General features: G+C 35.0%; 1 protein-coding gene across 4 annotated transcripts in view; it reads left to right on the top strand.

Annotated features, from left to right (window-relative positions):
* Nucleotides 1-14,620, top strand: part of SLC36A4 (solute carrier family 36 member 4) — a 46,151-nt gene that overhangs the window by 21,731 nt on the left and 9,800 nt on the right. For all 4 annotated transcript variants that reach the window (XM_027087847.1, XM_027087846.1, XM_027087848.1 and 1 more), the window contains 4 exons: nucleotides 404-631; nucleotides 2,572-2,670; nucleotides 5,687-5,856; nucleotides 14,089-14,258. In XM_027087847.1, coding sequence (XP_026943648.1) covers nucleotides 404-631; nucleotides 2,572-2,670; nucleotides 5,687-5,856; nucleotides 14,089-14,258 — 667 coding nt within the window. The remainder of the gene's footprint in view (nucleotides 1-403; nucleotides 632-2,571; nucleotides 2,671-5,686; nucleotides 5,857-14,088; nucleotides 14,259-14,620) is intronic.

Below are 14,620 nucleotides of genomic sequence, written 5' to 3'. Positions count from 1 at the left end.
AGTATGTTAGTAGAATACCCAGTGGCCGTTTTGGACAAGCATGCTTCCACTTCTGATTATCTGAGAAGCAGGTTGAGCCTTTCTAGGCATCACGAGCACCACATTCACAAAGCTTCACAATAAATTAGTACATCCATCCTCATAATTTTCTAGTGAACTTTCTTTTCACAGTATGATGAAGTTATTTTGCAAAGAAGATTATCCTATTTTAATTATCCTTAAATTTGATATATATATTTCTAAGACACTAGAGTATCTTAAAACTGTGTATTTTATTTATTGTAAATGAATTTATCATAGAGTGTATATAGATCATAATTTTCTTCATATTTCTCCTTTATTATTATAAGTTGATGGAAGTTTTTTTCCCCCTCTTCCTTATTCTCCTGGTAATCCTGTATAGGTTCATGAAGGGTTCCTGGAGAGTGAAGTGTTTGTTTTGAATAGTACCAATTCATCAGATCCATGTGAGAGAAGAACTATTGACCTAAGGATATATATGCTTTGCTTCCTTCCATTTCTGATTCTTTTGGTCTTCATTCGTGAGCTCAAGAATCTATTTGTGCTTTCATTCCTTGCCAACGTTTCCATGGCTGTGAGTCTTGTGATAATTTATCAGTACATTGTTAGGGTAAGTATAACATGTTTTTAACCGTGTCATATGTTTCTTAACAAGTAAATATTTTTCACTTTGGAGGTAAAAGTAATGATAAGTAAAGACTCTACTTCATATGTGTCACACAGGAGATAATCAGGGAACTCTGGTTTCCTTCTCGGGGATACTGTTTAGTTGAATAAGCAATATATGACATAGAGATTGAAAGCATAGGTTTTGTAGTCAGATCTGGTTTTGAATCCTGGTAAGTATGTTTCTGGGCTGTATGATGTTGCTTCAGAAGATAGTAATACCTGACTTATTAGAGCTGTGAGATTTAGGATCGTGCCTTAGTGCACTACCTAACGTGAAACAAAGAACTCGTTAGTGTTCTGTTTACTCCTTTAAGATTTAAACCAATCACAAGAGATGGGAATATAGACGTGATTTTATAATGTTCTTTCACTGCTGAACCTTTATTTGCTGCCACCACTTCAGTTCACTGCCACTGCACTAGGCTGTAACCTGTTTATCTGATGTATGCAATAACCTCAATTCATTTCATTGTCGGCAGTCTGGAGATCCTTAGCCAAGTTTCCTTAAAATATTCTATTGATGGGATTCAGGGGATCTGCAAATCCCTTAAAATTATTTATAAGATTTAGTGTTTCTGTATGTATATATGCATCTTTCTACTGAGCAGCTGTATAGCTTTCATCTCTCATAGGAGCCAGTGACTCAAAAAAGGTGGAGAATCCTATTTTTTCCTGATACAGTCCATTTTATACATTGCTGCCAAAGCAGTTGTCCTAAAATCTCCATTAGCAATTCATTACAAATTCTTTTATGATGGATCTATGTTTCCTTTTTGCCCCATCTTAATTCCAAAGCCTGTAGACTCTTTGTTATAGCATGTGAGAGTGAAAGGGGACAGGCAGGAAGATCTCACAAGGCTTTCTGGAGTTCGTGACCCCTTGGCTGGACATGTAGGAGTTAGTGGAGCAGAAAAGGAGACTCCTTAGGTAGAGGGAACCATGTGAGCCTTGAAGTACAGTTTAGCGTTATCCAATAATCCAAACATTTTAATAATTTTTTCATTTTGACCCTAGCTTATGTTTCACCATTATATCACACAGTTCTACCTATGCTTCAGATCTTCTAAATCTATTCCCCAAATTTTCCCTGTGCTGTCACACTTCAGTTTCTTTGTTCATCCTCTTTCATTGGCCTTGAATTCCACTTCTAGTCAGGTAAAGGCAGAGAACACAGGCTGGTGAGGAGACTTGGGCTAGCTGGAAGAAGTGGCCAGTGTGGACCCAGGGATCTTGAACAAGATGGGCAGTCTGTGAGCTTCCAGATAATGAGAGTTAGAAGAAGGCTATGTGAGTCAGGACCAAGAAATCAAAGCCAGAGTCAAGGCATAGGCACAAGTAATAAGGGTAATGGCAGCTGTCAGGTCAAAGAGTAAGATGCTGAAACCACGAGGAGACCTGTTCTAGAGAACAGCACAGCGTTATTGAGATAGAAAGCCAAAGTCGGGAAATCTCAGAGACCAAAAGAGCAAGGAAAGTAGAGTGGGGAATGAATTTCATTGGACACCGTCAGCACTGGTTGATAACTGGCTATATGGCTCTCAGCTCAGACGTTGAATATGCTTATGTATTTCCTATTGTGGCAGGAGCCATACCCAGTGAGAACAGCCTGGGACTTACAGGTGGAAACAGGTAATCAGGAGCATTTAGCTCAGATGGAATGTATGGGCTTGAGGGAAACAATTGCTTTTGGCAGTGAAATCCTAACGGCTTGGCTACGTTTAACATAGGATGCTTAAAGTTTTTATTGAAAGAGTTATTCACATTTATAATACACGTTTGCTGCTGTGAAGCTCAGAAGTATATGATTTCGCTCTTCCATTTTAAATTCTTTCAAGTAAGTAAAGATGTAACTTATTGACATCTTATTTTTTCTTTCTCCAGAATATGCCAGATCCCCACAACCTTCCAGTAGTGGCTGGCTGGAAAAAATACCCTCTCTTTTTTGGTACTGCTGTATTTGCTTTTGAAGGCATAGGAGTGGTAAGGATTTAGTCTTTATTACTGTTGTTTTAAAATCTTAAGTTAACACAAGGACTTATTTACATTTAAAAATGCCTGTTTTTCTTTTGTTTCTATTTTTTTATTCCTAGAAAACGATTTGCATTTTGGTACGATAGACTTGAATTATAGTTTACTTCTACTTACCAAGACTTTTATCTTAGATGTATCACTTTTTCTTAATCTGTAAAGTGAGAACATTTGAATAGATGATTTTTTAACGTTTTATCGTGGAAATTTTCAAACCTATACAAAACTTAGAGAATAGTGTGATGAACGCCTATGTAAGCATCACCCAGCTTCAAAAACCATTAACTTATGGCTAATTTTGTTTGATCTGTATTCTGTCTACTCTAGCAAGTCTGGGTTATATTCAGACAAATCCCAAACATCATATTTTATAGACTAGATGATTTTAAATGAATTGAAATTGTTACAAAGTTACTATTGCATAAGAAGAGTCAAATATAAATTCTCTTCTTAGATTTATACGTATCATACTTGTTTTGAGAAATGATGTCATCATAAAGCTAATACCAAGAGATACAAACATCCTGAGAATTCTGAGATCCTAAATATTTCCATTAAAGATGCTTCCAGTTCATTTCAAGCCTAGAATATGTAGATTTGGGGAAAGTTGAATATTGCTGTTTACTCCACAGCTTATGTTTCATAGCCTGATGGTTTGGTATGGGAGCAAAACCACTCATAAACATCTATTTATATGAACCGCAGACAAAACAGAACTAAAAGACAATTTTATGCCATTTTACTTGGGTTTCTGCTCTCTCTGAATTCTCCTTCATAGAATTCTCACTAATTCTTACAGCTCCACTTATCTGTGTTACAGACATAAGTGTAGATTTTCATTTCTGCTTTAACTAGTAAGCTCTAGTTAACTGTTGGACATTTCCAGTTAAGTGTTGTTCCTCTGACATCTCAAATTCAACAACTCCGAAGTCTGACAGATAACCTTTTTTTTTTTTAAATCTAAAACCAGTTTCACTTTCTCATTTCTCTATTTATTTTAGTTTTACTTCCAGTCACTCAAGCTTGAAATGTTGGAGTATTTCTTTTCTCTGTGTCCCTGGTTTCCCCATTCCAGTCAGTAATTAAGACATGTTGAGTCTTCTTTTCATATTTCCCCAAATCTATTCCATAAAGGAGATTATGTGTAAAACACTTAATGCTGCTTGAGGGAGCCTCTGTAAATGTTCATTTCCTTCTCTTCCTCCTTTTCTAGCTGCATTGACACAGTTCTTGGCTTTAGCTTCTTATTTCAGGTGTGGATTATCTCCGGAACATACAAATTGTTCACTGTTCTGTTTTCTGTTAATCACTTAAAATTTCCACGTAGACCTGACTAACGTACCTGAAAAGTGGAGATGAAATTAGTTATTATCTCATGAGGTTATTGTAAATACGATGTGACGTATTACATGCAAAGCTTTTGAAAAATACCTAGCACATTGTAAGCACTCAGTAAATACTTGTTATTATTATTACTTAGTGTCTTTTACTGCATGGTCAAATTGTATGGTCAAAATCTCCAAATATTTGCCTAAAAAATTAACCTTTCAGTTAGCCTTTTTTCCTTTAAAGGTTTTTTTTTTTCCCCATAATGAAAATATTCATCTTATTAAATTGACGGACATTAGATACAGATGGATAGATATAGGAACAGTTATAGACATGTATATACATGGGTTAGTATACATACATATATTTCCTAACTCTGTCTGCTGAGAGAACTGGAAGCAGTGGCACCCAGTAGCAATGAGCACACTTAGCGCCCAGATCTTGAGTTCTAAATACAGTTCTCCAACAAAGGAACCAAAGTTCTTTGGAGAAAGAGCTGATTGTAGGGCTGAAGCAAGGAAATTCATTGTGGGTCTGGAGCATCTTGTAGTGCCAGAAAGTATGGAAGTGCTCAAAAAACAAAAGAATGGATGCATGTCAAAGGGACACAGGACCCAACCTGATAGAATTCATGAGACCAAAGATGGAACGATATGAGCAACAAAATAAATAATAGTGTTTGGGATTCATACTCAAAGTATAAAACAAATATACATGAATCCATACTTATACAAATAAATGATTAAATAAATAAATACATAGGGCAGATTTTCAAATAACTTATGTAGATACCCCCCCTCCAGGAGCTCTAATTTAATCCCCTCTATCTGTAGTGACTTACTTCCAATGAATAGAGTATGATGAGGCAGGAGGAAAAATCTCTACAGGCAGAGAAACCTGGCAAACACTGTCTTGCCCAAGTGATCAAAATTAACTTCACCAGTGATAAGTCACGTTGATAGCATGGGTGATGAGAAGGGCACTGCACCTCTGTGGTATCCTTTTCTGAAACCTATTTTCCCAGTCTAGTCATGAAGAAAACATCAGACAAACCCAAATAGAGCGACAGTGTACCAAATACCTAACCAATGCTCCTCAAAGCTGTCAAGGTAACGTATAATAAGGAAGGACTGAGAAACTGCCACAGACCAGAGGAGATTAAGGAGACAGGACAGCAAAATGCAATGTGCTGTCCTGGATGGTACCCTGGAGCAGAAAAAGGACGTTAGTGGGAAAACTAGTGAAATGCAAATAAAGTTTGGAGTTTAATAGTAATGTACCAATATTGGTTCTTAGTTGTAACACAGGTACTTAGGTAGTGTGAAATGTTAACAATAGCGGAAACTGGTCAGGAATATATGGGAGTCTTCTGTTTATCTCTGCATCTTTTCTGTATATCTAAAATTATTCCAGAGTAAGAAGTTTATTTTAAAAAACCTGACAGATAGTTTTGCCTACTAAGAGCTGATTTCAAATCTTTTTATTTTAAGAATAAAAAAATCTGTAGTGTGAAAAAATATATAACACGTAGAAAAATACATCAACAATTATGTTTGCATATAAACTATAGAAAGATTAATTTGTGTACATATAAGATGGGATATTAGATTGTTTTAAATTATTTGCATTCTCTTCTTAGGTCCTTCCACTGGAAAACCAAATGAAAGAATCAAAACGCTTCACCCAAGCACTGAATATTGGCATGGGAATTGTTACAACTCTGTATGTAACATTAGCTACCTTAGGATATATGTGTTTTCATGATGAAATCAAAGGCAGCATAACTTTAAATCTTCCCCAAGATGTGTGGTAGGTAGACAAGAGTTTGTTAACCTAGTTTGTGTATTTTGTAGTATAATTTACCAATGTTTCATGATAAAGGTGTATTCTTGGTTTTATGATTTAAACATTTAAAATCTTTACTGTGATTTCTTTATTTGTGTAATCTAAATTTTTTTCATAATCTCCAGAAGAGATCACCTGTGATTTTATATATTCTTGTGGGATTTTTTTAAAAGATTCAGAATTATAGGGTGTTCCAAATTTGAGTAACATATAAGAGTAAAACATGACTTTTATTTATTTATTTTTATTTTTTGGATTTTTCGAATTTTATTTATTTTTTTATACAGCAGGTTCTTATTAGTTATCCATTTTATACATATCAGTGTATACATGTCAATCCCAATCTCCCAATTCATCACACAACCACCACCACCACCCCCCGCTGCTTTCCCCCCTTGGTGTCCATACAAAACATGAATCTTTTAATATACACTCACCTTATTAAAAAAATTTAATACTTATCCTTGCTGTCAAAAATACAACACTCTGGGTTCCTGATTAAATAATACAACCCATCACTCATGGCCCTCACTGTTTTACTGGTCACCTTTAATACTGTATGTGCCCCAAGTCCTTTCTGAACACAATTAGGCCACATTGTACAGTTGAGCCTCAAACAACATGGGTTTGAACTGCATGGGTCCACTTATACGTGGATTTTTTTCAATTAACATATTAGAAAAAATTTTTAAATTAATTTTTATTGGAATATAGTTGCTTTACAATGTTATGTTAGTTTCTACTGTACAGCAAAATGAATCAGCTGTACATATACATATATCCCCTCTGTTTTGGATTTCCTTCCCATTTAGGTCACCACAGTGCACTAAGTAGAGTTCCCTGTGCTATACAGTATGTTCTCATTAGTTGTCTATTTTATACATAGTGTCAATAGTGTATATGTGTCAATCCCAATCTCCCAATTCCTCCCATCCCTCCTTCCCCCTTGGTATCCATACATTTGTCCTCTACGTCTGTGTCTCTATTTCTGCTTTGCAAATAAGATCATCTGTACCATTTTTCTAGATTCCACATATATGCGTTAATATACGATATTTGTTTTTCTCTTTCTGACTTACTTCACTCTGTATGACACTTTCTAGGTCCATCCACGTCTCTACAAATGACCCAATTTCATTCCTTTTTATGGCTGAGTAATATTCCATTGTATATATGTATCACATCTTCTTTATCCATTCCTCTGTTGATGGACATTTAGGTTGCTGCCATGTCCTGGCTGTTGTAAATAGTGCTGCTGTGAACATTGGGGTGCATGTTTTATGGTTTTCTCTGAGTATGGTTTTCTCTGAGTATATGCCCAGTAGTGAGATTGCTGGATCATATGATAGTTCTGTTTTTAGTTTTTTAAGGAACCTCCATACTGTTCTCCATAGTGGCTGTATCAATTTATATTCCCACCAACAGTGCAAGAGGGTTCCCTACGCCACACCCTCTCCAGCATTTATTGTTTGTAGATTTTTTGATGATGGCCATTCTGACCAGTGTGAGGTGATACCTCATTGTAGTTTTGATTTGCATTTCTCTGATAATTAGTGATGTGGAGCATCTTTTCATGTGTTTGTTGGCCATCTGTATATCTTCTGTGAAGAAACGTCTATTTAGGTCTTCTGCCTGTTTTTTGATTTGGTTGTCTCTTTTTTTGGTATTGAGCTACATGAGCAGCTTGTATATTTTGGAGATTAATCCTTTGTCAGTTGCTTCATTTGCAAATATTTTCTCCCATTCTGAGGGTTGTCTTTTCGTCTTCTTTATGGTTTTCTTTTTGTTTTTATTTTCATTACTCTAGGAGGTGGGAAAACTGGACAGCTACATGTAAAAGAACGAAATTAGAACACTCCCTAACACCATACACAAAAATAAACTCAAAATGGATTAAAGACCTTAATGTAAGGCCAGACACTATAATACTCTTAGAGGAAAACACAGGTAGAACACTCTTTGACATAAATTGCAGCAAGATGTTTTTGACCCACCTCCTTGAAAAACTTGTTGAGATTTGCGACAATTTGAAAAAACTCAGAAACTACATAGCCTAGAAATATCAAAAAAATTAAAAAGTTAGGTATGTCATAAATCTATAAAATATATGTAGCTATACATATAACATACAAAATATGCGTTAATTGACTGTTTATCAGTAAGGCTTCCAGTCAACAGTAGGCTATTAGTAGTTAATTTTGGGGGGAATCAAAAGTTATATGCGAATTTTCAACTGTGCGGGTTGGCACCCCTCACCTCTATGTTGGTCAAGGGTCAACTGTAAGTAAATAGTATTAATATTCATATTAATATTATATACATCTTAATATTTTCTTTAATATTAGAACCATATTCTGCTAAATGAAGCAATATACAGGGTTTTTTCTTCTTCCAGAGATTGGTCTTTGGAGATTTAAAAAAGATATTGGCAGTCATTACAATGCAGACTTGCTACCTTATTTATGAAATGGAAGGTAACTCCTTAGTTTTGATAAATGCAAAGAATAAATGCTGATTTAATTGAAATCACACCACTCCTTTAGCTGCTTGGGTAGAAGTCTGTGAAACCTTAAGTTTAAATAGTATATATTTTGTAAAATAGATAGCTAGTGGGAAGCAGCCGCATAGCACAGGGAGATCAGCACAGTGCTTTGTGACCGCCTAGAGGGGTGGGATAGGGAGGGTGGGAGGGAGATGCAAGGGGGTATACGTACCTGGGGATATATGTATATGTATAGCTGATTCACTTTGTTATAAAGCAGAAACTAACACACCATTGTAAAGCAATTATACTCCAATAAAGATGTTAAGAAAAAATAAAGCATTGTTTCCCATTAAAAAAATAAAATAAAATAAATAGTATATATTTTGGTTGGCTTCCTAATGAGAGTTTGACTGCTATTCAGTAATCATTTGAATCCTGGGTCTTTACTGGAGTCCAGAATGTTGTTAGAACAAAGGTATGTAGGGAACTATTTATGACAGAGAGAAAGTACCTAGAATAGTTTCCAGGTTGCACAAGAGGCATACATGCAGTGTGTTTATTTATTTATTTTTAATTATAGTTTTACTTTAGCTATGACATATTTACAAAGGTATTTCAAGATGGAACATGTTTTAATGTCATACATTGTTTCAAGCTGGAGACATGACTACAAACAAGATATACGGTTGTTCAGCATTTATTTCATTAACCTATTTATAGTTGATTATGTAATTTTGTTTCCTTCAAATGTGCTTCTTTTTTTTTGGTAACAGTTTAATGTGGAGTAGAAACTTAAGTAGCTTAATATAAGAGAATCAAGGCTAAAAATTATGGTAGCTTAGTTCCTCTTTCAAAGACAATATAATGTCTAGAAAATAGGATGGTATTTTTCTCCACTTGGAATAATATTCAGACTAAATCCTGAAAACAAATTTATAAATAAATTTGACAAGTACTTTTAATGTCAACTATAAAATGTAGTGGGGAAACAATCTCAGAATTCTTCCCTACTCTTACTCACGAAAGTATTTACCGAAAGTCTTAAGGGCAAAGGTGAGAGTGCATGCATGTCAAGTTGAGATGTTCCTGTCCACAGGGAATTAAGAACATGGTGAAGGAGCAGTGGGCAAGGCTGTGGAGGGAGTGCTTTTGGTATTCACAACTAAATCCTGAGCGAGTGATACTGTCCCTGCAGTAGCTTTAATTAATCCTTCCCTTTTTCTGCATCCCCTTCCTACCTCTTGCCTTATCCCTAATTGCTGTGGCTCCCCAGTTAGAACGGAACTAGTCGCAAGCCTTGATTAAAAAGGGACTATCAGATCATAGTTTCTATTCAAGAAAGCCTAGCTAGACACCTGCTTTTTTATTTAGAAGAGGAGAGCCTTGTATCCTAAGAAACAAAAATCTGGAAAAAACAGGAAAGCAAGTCAAGATACTCTCCTTCAGAGAACTTGTAACACCTTCTCATTGTGTATATATACCTTCTGTGGCCTATAGTCTTATTTCTTTATGGTCTTCAGCTGGGACAGTTAAAATACTAGCCATGGCTGGGGGATGCTGGAGAGGAGATGCTTGTCTGTTATAGTGATAGTCTTCCAAAATGAGAAGTTTGGACTAGAACAGTCATGGGGTTATATCTAATGTTCCTTTCTTGAAATGCAACCCACCCGTGCTTCAGGCCATAGGCCTAGCAATTTAGAGAACATACAGTGTACTCTTTGTCGGCTGGGCGTGAAATCCAATGACTGTCACAAGAGCCTAGGGAACTCATAGCCGCTAGCTATGGGAAGCTGTAAAGGGCCTTTGATGCCACATTGACTTAAAGTCTCAGAGTTCATACGGGGTAGTTCTACAAGAAAAGATTGAATTAGAAAGCAGCCCCAGAATAAAGCGAGTATGGATTAGAGAGGCTCCAAGTTATTATTATTTATTACCCTCAATCTTAGTGAGGCATCATTTTTTAAAACTAGTTACGAATAATATTGTTCAATATATTGCATTTAGCTTTTGAAGTAAAGGGTGTATTTTAAAGATGATAATGAAGTAAATTCACAATTCTGAGCTAGAACATTAGCACCTTGAGGGCAGGAACCCTGCATCTTCGGGGTTCGTGATGCATCTCCACAATCTAGCGCATTACTCAGCATTTAAGAGGCACTTAGTAAACGTTTGTTAAATAGTATTCTAGGCATAAAAGCATTTCTCTTATTACTACTAGTCTTGGTTGAATGATGTTTTAGCAGAGGTTTTCCAAGGTTTCCTCTAAAGTAACCCAAATAGCAGACACACTTCCACTAACAGATATCAAGGATATTAGGTTTTCATATAGACAAACACTGAGAAGCAGTTAGGTGACGTCTGCTGCCTCACACGTGTCATTCTTCGTGAAGCACACAATGGATAGGGGAGATTCAACCCAAAATAGGAAAGAAGCATATAAGAACCAGGAAGGTATGGAGTAGGTATTTTAATTTATTTAGAATATTGAACTGGGACTTCATTTTCCCCCCAAAACAGAACAAACCTTCAGTCTGAGCTCATGCTTGCAGCATATAGGAGCTATAGGAGGCTGAGTATTCTGGGAAATAAAACTCACAAATAGTGGCAGGTAATCAAGCTACACTACACCTTAACTGACCCTACCACACAATCAGGGAGCTGAACTCTGAGGAGTTTGTCCCCTGAGATGAAAATATTTAGGCAAGAATGGACTCACCAAGAGGCACAGTAAACAAAGAAGTAGAGCAGTAAATTTAGGGAAACTGGAAAAAGAAGGTTTGTATATTCTCGACTATTCCCTCTGTCCTCTCCCTCAGTAATTCTTCATGATCTTCCAATAATTAAAGTTGCCTGTATCTAGGAATCCCGGCCCAAACGGCTTCTGCCTCTCCTTTCCTCAGTCTGTCATTTTCTTCCTCACAGTGAATATTATTACATTTAAAATATAGGGCGTCTATCAAATTCATTTTTCATCTAACAGATATTTATTGTATGTGTTTTTTGTACTAGAAAGTGTTCCCAGGCACTAGTGATAACAGCAGTGAACAGATAAAAAAATCTCTCCCTCGTAGTGCTTACATTCTAGTGAACATGCTACAGGATTGTAGCTAGTTCGCACAAAGACTTCTTGACAGATCTTAACCCTCGAGATTCTTGACAGTCATGAAAGGTCCAAGAGGGAAAGTGACTTACTAGATTCTTTCCAAGAGTAACTTCTGTATTCAACCTTGAGAGAAAGAGAATCAGTCAGCCACTTATTTCCCAGGTTAGCTTTAAAAAAATTAAGATATTCTTATCTATGAATTTTGTTTAGGTATTGATTTCTTAGCCAATGTGGGGAAAAGAATAGAAACATTGCAGTTTTTGAAATCCTCTGTTTTCAAAACTTATGTTTTCACTGGACTATTGAGTTGTTTTCTCCCCCATAATCTGATTCTATATATTGACTGCAAAATAATTATTTAAAAAATATATTTCTGCTCTTTACTAAGATACTACATTTCTTTGCTACCAGTATAACAGACTTTGTTTTCAAGCAAGAGTCATTTCATTTTTGAAGTATTTTTATTTGTGATAATGATTAGACGTAGTTTCTAAGAATCACCTATCCATACCCATTTTTGATCATTAATATTAATTTAATTAACATTTAATAAGTATCTATCCCCTGCCAAGTGCATGAGGGGTTATACTGAGAAGAATAAAACATAGCCTCTAACTTTCAAGAACTTTGGCACTGAGTTTTGTTTTGTTTTGTTTTTAAGACTTGTTTTCTTTCTTTCTTTCTTTCTTTCTTTCTTTTTTTCTTTCCTCCCTCCCTTCCTCCCTTCCTTCCTTCCTTCCTTCCTTCCCTTTCTTCCCTTTCTTCCCTTTCTTTCTTTCTTTCTTCTTTCTTTTAAATTTTTAGCTGCACTCCACAGCACATGGGATCTTAGTTCTCCAACCAGGGATCAAACCTACACCTGCTGCATTGGAAGGCAGTGTTAACCACTGGACCGCCAGGGAAGTCCCTGGCACTGAGTTTTAAAATACCTTTTAACGTGTACCATATGTTATTTAAAAGTTGTTTTATATTCTTATATATCATCAAAACAAATTCCTATCACTTTAAGCAAGTTTTTTTATCCTTTTGAGAGACAGTTTACTGGGTAGATTCTTCTTTCAACTCTTCATTTCTAAAACTTAGTACCTATGGACAATTACCACAGATACATGCTTAAACCAAAATGAGAACAAAGGTTGATAAGATATAGAAAAGTTGAGTAGAGAAAAATAGTACTTGAAAATGTAGATATCAAACATAGAAATTAGTGGGTTCTTAAAACAAAAAAGAAGTAAAAGTGGAAGAGTTGATTTTAAAAGACTGTAGCGCTTCTCTTAAACACTCATTTCTATATTACTCTTTGGTGGATGATTAGCAAATATACCAGCTTCTAAAAGACCCAAACCATTTTATTTCCCATTTCTATTCTGTGTAACACCAAGTGATAGTAATTACATATAATTATTACTGAATGGTGTTAATAATAACCAGATTCTTAACGCATACAATTTGTTTTATATAAATAGAAAAGTAATTGTACTTATATACATAATGATATATTTTTAGATATATTGGTAATCATATTTTTAAAACATGTAAGTTAAAATATAATTAGAAAAAAAGAAATGTTGTAATAATAAACTGATAAGAATATTCATTTAATTCTCCACAATTACGTATCAGAGTATATGAAGCAATCTGTTGGTTATTTTGTACATTTCAGTAGCTTGACCATTTATGTTTAAGCATCAAGCTGAGAAATATATCTTGAATCATTTTAAAATTAAGATAGTATTGTTGCTGGCCCTAAGGCATTCCTTCTTGCCTTAATTATGCTGTTTGTAGTATTTTCAAATCTATTTCTCTCTCTCTCTCTCTTTTTTTTTTTTTTTACAATTTTTTCACTTTGTATTTTGGGGACTTCATTTTTTTTTTTAACATCTTTATTGGAGTATAATTGCTTTACAACGTTATGTTAGTTTCTGCTGTCTAACAAAGTGAATCAGCTATATGTATACATATATCCCCATATCCCCTCCCTCAAATCTATTTCTACTCAGCTTTCTTCCTTCCTCCTTCACTCGTATGATGAATACATTATAGAAGGAGACTTACCGAATTCCTTCTTGCTTGACGACAGTTTAGGAAACTGTTTATAATTTTAACATCTAAGTGATACCATGCAGGATTTGTCTTTCTCTGGCTTATTTCACTTAGCATAATGCCTGCCAGGTTCCTGCATGTTGTCTTAATCTAACTTTCTTTTTAATGACTCAAATAAACAGAGAATAGACTGGTGGTTGCCAGGGGCTGGTGGATGGGGAAGAAGAGGAGAGTTTGGTAAAAGGGTACAAATTTTCGGTTAAAAGATGAATAAGGTCTGAGGCTCTAATGTATAACATGGTGACTGTGGTTGATATGTGTTATATAATTGAAATTGCCAAGAGAGCAGAATCAAAGTGTTATCGCCAAAACGGAAAAAAAAGGCAAATATGTGAGGTGATGGATATGTTTGTTGATTAACTCAGTTGTGGGAATTCTTTCACAATGTATACATATATCAAATCATCACGTTGTGGACTTTAAATGTATTATAATTTTATTGGTCAGTCATACCTCAATAAAGCTGGAAATAAAAGAATGACTAAATTTTGAAATTTTTTAACAGGTTATATCAATCAGTGAAAATTCTCTATTCCTTCAGCATCTTTGTGACATATTCAATTCAGTTCTATGTTCCAGCAGAGATAATTATCCCTGTGATCACATCCAAATTTCAAGCTAAATGGAAGCAAATCTGTGAATTTGCTATAAGGTCCTTCTTGGTTACTATTACTTGTAAGTATCACTGCATATTTATAGCATAATGATTTTTATTGTTGAATTTCTTATAATGAAGCTACTTAAAAGTATATTTTTTTATATTTTTAAAACAATTTTGTTCACCTAGCTGGGATACATTTTGGTTTAAAATTCTGTTATTCTATATCTATAGAAGAAAAACACAAACTAGCTCCTATCACACTTAAAACAACTAATCAACTTATTATTTTGGAAATGACCTCACTCATGATTGAAATACAAGTATATTTAAATCAGATGCATAAAAGACCCCTTATATTGTCGATACACATTTTACTTTGGTTTTCTAGTTTTCCTCAACTTTCTGTATCTGTTAACTTTTGTATATTTAATGTTTT

The sequence above is a fragment of the Aethalodelphis obliquidens genome, unplaced genomic scaffold (genome assembly GCF_003676395.1).
Source record: "Aethalodelphis obliquidens isolate GAN/ISIS:26980383/991018 unplaced genomic scaffold, ASM367639v1 scaffold60, whole genome shotgun sequence".
In the NCBI taxonomy this organism is placed as follows: Eukaryota; Metazoa; Chordata; class Mammalia; order Artiodactyla; family Delphinidae; genus Aethalodelphis; species Aethalodelphis obliquidens.
The sequence above is the reverse complement of the archived record's forward strand: the minus strand, read 5'-3'. Positions and strand labels throughout refer to the sequence as shown.